We start from the raw sequence: 5304 nt of genomic DNA, 5'->3' as shown, positions 1-5304 counted from the left end.
GTAAAAAGGCCTACATTGTACAAAATTTAATAGCACTCTTGGGTATGAACTAACTGTATACTACTAATAATATTTTTTTAATTAACTTTTAATTATGATGCATCGACTATTATTTTGGTCTGCTTATAATAATACGGACGGGAAGAGGAAAAGAAGCCAGGATTACTCGCGCATGCGCAGACACCTACTTCCCTGCTGTCTTTCTTGTGAAACTACTACTAAGCTAGTGATGTTTCAAACTCTGAGCGGTGTTTGCATAAAGCACATCGGTAGCGCAAGAGTGAATCCACTCGGGGTTTTCAGGCGAAACATGGGCAGTTTAAGTAGAGAAAACCGCTCTATCCATTCAGACAACATCCAGGACGTTCATAACATCCCAATGGATGTGATCATACGACCCATTCCGCCTGTCCTGGACGAGCAGAAAGTCCAAAGCCTCATGACCAGCGTACAGGTAACAATTAATTCAGACTATTAACTACATTTAACGTTTAAATGTAATTATTCAGTGTGACATTATATCTGAGCTCACCGCAGGTCGTTTTTAACTCTTGTTTTTTCAGGAGGGCGCAGATATTTCCGTTGTGCCTCCCATAGACGTGCTTTGGATCACAGGAGTAAAAGGAGGCAATTATTACTATTCTTTTGGAGGCTGTCATCGATTTGCTGCCTATCAGAGGTTAAAGATGAAATCCATACCAGCCAAGATCATCAAATCTAATACCTCAGACTTACGCACCTACCTGGGAGCATCTACGCCGAATCTACTGTGATCCAACACACATAATTTTATTTTACATTATAAGAGACGCACCAAGGGGGTAAATGTGCACTGCCAGGCATCTGGATATCCTGTATGACTGTTTCTTATGACACTGATAAAGAACTTTTTTTTATTTTGAAAAAGACACTTTGATCGTCCTGGTTAAGCAAGTATTCACAAGTTGCTTTAATCATTTCGTGTCAGTTTTTCTTTTCTGGTTGTATCTGTAAAGGTGTTTCATTCATATGAATCACTGACATATTTATATTCCTTTTGATCAACATAATTTTTGCTTGGACGCTGTATGTCACGATGACTAAACAGATCTCTCTTCATCTGTCAGTTCTTAGTCTGACCACTAGATGGCAGAAATTCAGCACTGATTGATTAAAATAGGGATTTCCAAACTTTTTTTTGTCAGTGAAACCCTCCAGTCTGATCTAAAATATTAACTTTAAGTAACTTTAAGAGATTATAAGTAGATATTTAATTAATTTAACAACACATTTGCTCTGTTATTGTTTAATATGACGTAGTCAGACAAATAAAATATTTAGTCCTTTTTAGTAAGTGTTTTATTATTATTATTATTATTTATTGCTATTATTTTAAGATTAATTATTGTAATTTAACTTTTTTTTAAAGTTAGTTATTTAGCTTTTCATCAACTCATGGACTCCTGTAGTTCAGTTTTTGGGAAGGCTTTAAGTAGAGTATGAGATTTGGTCAATGGTATTTTTAGGCCAACTTGAAATGCTAAATAATTTCTGTGATTTTATTAGGAAAAAACTAAAACAGAGAGGTTTTGTTTTGTTCTATTTTATAAATGCATTTGTTATCTTAAGAAAAAAAAATGGTGTAATGGTAAAAATAGAAGACCACAGAAAATAAGATGACCACAGGCGTGTGCTGGTCTGGTGACCATTGGACTTGGTTATGCTCTGTGCTCTGAACCACAACTTTGAGATAGAGTCTCTCGGGTGGACTGGCACAGCCAAATTCATAAAGATTTTACTCCTGTATTGTGTCCAGATCTGCTGTGAATATTAAAAGCTGAACATCTTAATTATTGCATTTTAATAATCACTGCAAACAATGTGCTTTGTGTATTTCCAGCTAAATTCACAGCATTTATATAAATGAATTTTTTATGTGCCAGTGGAGGGGCATGAGAATTGTAGGACATTCTCTGAAGCTCATCCATAATGGCAGGACATGTTGGGGGTCATGTGTCATGAGAACTGGCCAGAGATCTCCTCTGCAGGCTGGAGTGAAGGAAAAGAATGAATACAGCAGCTCAGTTTTATTACACAGCTATATATAGATGGATTGAGGCTCACAGTCAGACTGATGTACACGGAAATATAGTGGAACCAATGAATTATCTGACATGAAAACTGCTCTCACAGTCATTTCTACTCTCAGCTGTTGTCTAGAGGAGATCAGAGGATGGACACCTCAGAGATTTCTTCCTTGTGACGGCATTTCACTTCCCTTTGACTTTTGACCTTGGCCTAATATCCATAGCAAAAGGCCTCTCAGACTTTACAACAACAATGACTGGTGCTTTTGAAAACCCAGATTCACAGGTGGCTCAGTCAATAATAATACAATAAAAATGGTGACAAATCTTTTGGATTTGTTGGAATTTTATGAGACTTGTTTGTGTGTTTTTAAACTTTGCAACAGTTTGACTTTATTAGACAAATAAAATCCTTTGCAAATGTCAGCAGCTCCAAAATCTTTGTGACCCTCTCAGAAAAAAGGTACAAAAGCTTGTTGTATTGTATTGTATGTAACAGTTAAAATATTCTTCAAAATATATGTTGTACTCCACGAAAGAAAGTCATACAGGTTTGTGATTTCATTTTTGGGTGAAATGTCCCTTTAAGAGATGTGATCTTTATAGCAACAGAGTTTAGCTGGACACCAGCAGCTGCTGATTGCAGGAATCATGTCTTTACAGCCGTGTCCTTTGATCGTTGAGGAAGGTACAGGCCTGTGATTGCCGATTACTACCTTGTAGATCTCTGCTGGAAGATAACAGAGTTTCTCCATTGGCGATATACGAGTCCCTGGGGTGCTGGCCCTGATCTTGCCCTCCCTTTGGGGCTCCTCAGGAAGTGAAGAGGGGGCCCGGGGCCTCGGCGGAACAAACCTGCCCGACTGTAAATTTCTGGCAAAAGAATGGTCGCGTGTGAGAAGACTTCCTGTGGCTTCCACACGATCTGGAAAAAATGTATCCTTAGACGTCTCCTGACACGCAAAACCCCTGATTGAGGAGACACAAAGAAAGAGAGACAGACACACACCCAATTTGGGAAGTGTGGGCTGCACCTGCTGCTTTTTGGGGAAATAAAGGAAGCTGTAAGATTATCTCCTACATCCCAAAGATTTTTCTTCCTAACTAGGAGAACAGAGACAAAGAATGACAGATGATGGGAGAAGAAACTGATCCAGGTACTTGAGGCAACATTAACACATAAGTATATGTTTGAATATACTTCTTATGAATATTTAAGCTTCTCAAGCACCTGTAATTGTACTGGTGTAATTCTATTCTATACTTTGCTTTTGACAGGCATGAGAAATCATCTCTCTTAGATAAGCCCAGTAAGAGGATGCAGATCTTCCTTTCTCTTGTTGAAAATTATAAATTAGATTTTGTAGAAATTACTATATTTATGCACAACTTAGCATTTATATACAGTATGTTGCTGATGGTGTTATTCACAAACAAACCTTTATAATATTTATCTAATAATTTCTAATAAGTTCTATTCACCAGTTGTTTAGATAGAGGCAGATCTGAATGTGAACTTGCTGTTGATCGTAGGGCAGTCTGTTGTTTCATCAGAAGATCGAGTTATGACATTTTGATTAAAAACTACAAGGTATAAAATCAAATGCATGCATGGATGAATCATTCAGAATAAGTCCAATAACATTAATTGAGAAACTAGAATAATTGTTAACCTTAGTATTAGTGAGAACACGATGATTCAGCGGCAGAATTTCATGATACCAATTTAGTAATTTAACATCCATTATTGAATCACAATCTAGGTATGAAATTTTACTGTTTATTTTTATTTATTTATTTTTTACCTCAAAATGGTGTTTTTTCTCTTCATTTTCCATATCCGTTTTTTTTTGTTTTTTTTTTGGTCCAGTTAATTTTTCATATTTTTCACAGATGATTGAAATCCTGAAATACGAGCAGAATAAATCATTCAGAACCCCATTCTGATGTCAATTTCCCATTGAATTGAATGTAACAATTTATGTAGGAACATTTTTCTAATAATTTATATAAAATAGCATATGACAGTAAAACCTTTCACATCTGTAGATCATTTTTAATTGACAAAACTGCTAAAACTGAGGTCTGTGCAGTTGATCTTGGGTTTCATTTTCCAGAACTAGCTTGATTCAGCATTAACAGAGCTGCAGTTTGTACTGTTTAAAAGAAAATAAAGATTTCACTTGTTTCTGTGTTTGAATACCGTATCATCAGACACCAGATCATTGACGTAGACTTACTGTGTCCTCTGTTTTGAAGTGGCCGTTAAGTGTGTGTGTTGGTGCTCCAGCTCTATGGTCTTGTTTTGTATGTCAGAGTCCAAGAGTTATGGAGCAATAGGACATGAATAGACTTCCTTTTCCTGTACCGCTTTTGGCAGGATCCTACCATTGACCCTTACCTGCAGGGGTCAGTCAACATTTTCCCTGAATAGCGTCTGATTTCACACTGTGGCTCTGTGCACTGTATGAATCCCCTGCTGACGCTGCAGTGCAGGGGGCTTACATGATGACAAAATAATGACATATACTTGCACACTCACACAGGGCAATTTACCAAACCATTTCAGCATACTTGTGAAGTTACATGCAAATGAATAATGGACTTCTCATCCCCTCTGGATGGATGTACATTAGCCTTGCAAATGCTGTGAAGAATTAGCTGTCCTGAAAACATGTTTTCCTGGTCTCTTTCTCACACACACCTCTATCACACGTGGCCGCAATATGCAATATGAGTTATATGAGTCAATACAATATGACCCTATATTCATACGGTTGATGTACTGCACCACAATCCCACATTATATACAGTGATGAACTCATTTTAATGTCTCTTCACTCTTATGTGCTCTACATCCTCAAAACGCATGCAATGAATAATATTTATAGCTTAGAATGAGTCCAAATGTGCATTTCTCTATGACAGCAGTGTATTAAAGGAATATTACGGTTGAGCTCAGTTGACAGCACTTGAGGAATAATGCTGATTACCACAAAAATAGATTCAATCGAATTCTTCTTTAAAAAAAATAAAAATTAGTGAGGCACTTACAACAAGTAAATAGTGCCAATCTATTTACATTAAAATACTCGGTTTCAATAGCATAGCCACCTAAACAATATGCATGTACATGATTTTAATTTTACTTTTTTGGGTAAAGTTATATTCAATACTACGATTCTGTTGCAATGTAACAATTAAACCACTGTAAAGTGATGAGAACAGCTTTATAGGT

The 5304-nt window shown here is 36.7% G+C and overlaps 1 protein-coding gene across 1 annotated transcript; it reads left to right on the top strand.

Moving 5' to 3' along the window:
• The first annotated feature begins 141 nt into the window (after positions 1–141).
• On the top strand, positions 142–2619 carry srxn1 (sulfiredoxin 1 homolog (S. cerevisiae)). The gene is made up of 2 exons (XM_058785701.1): positions 142–454; positions 564–2619. Exons 1-2 carry the CDS (start codon positions 173–175, stop codon positions 771–773), a joined length of 492 nt encoding a protein of 163 aa, XP_058641684.1. The 5' UTR covers positions 142–172; the 3' UTR covers positions 774–2619.
• Positions 2620–5304: the final 2685 nt, after the last annotated feature.

Source organism: Onychostoma macrolepis, chromosome 08 (assembly GCF_012432095.1).
Source record: "Onychostoma macrolepis isolate SWU-2019 chromosome 08, ASM1243209v1, whole genome shotgun sequence".
Lineage (NCBI taxonomy): Eukaryota > Metazoa > Chordata > Actinopteri > Cypriniformes > Cyprinidae > Onychostoma > Onychostoma macrolepis.
The sequence above is the reverse complement of the archived record's forward strand: the minus strand, read 5'-3'. Positions and strand labels throughout refer to the sequence as shown.

Bases quoted from the DNA above. Each gene is read 5' to 3' on its own strand.
- srxn1 (XM_058785701.1), top strand. From the start codon at position 173: ATGCGCAGACACCTACTTCCCTGCTGTCTTTCTTGTGAAACTACTACT. The intron at 455-563 runs GTAACAATTAAT...TTGTTTTTTCAG, and splicing joins GCCTCATGACCAGCGTACAG to GAGGGCGCAGATATTTCCGT.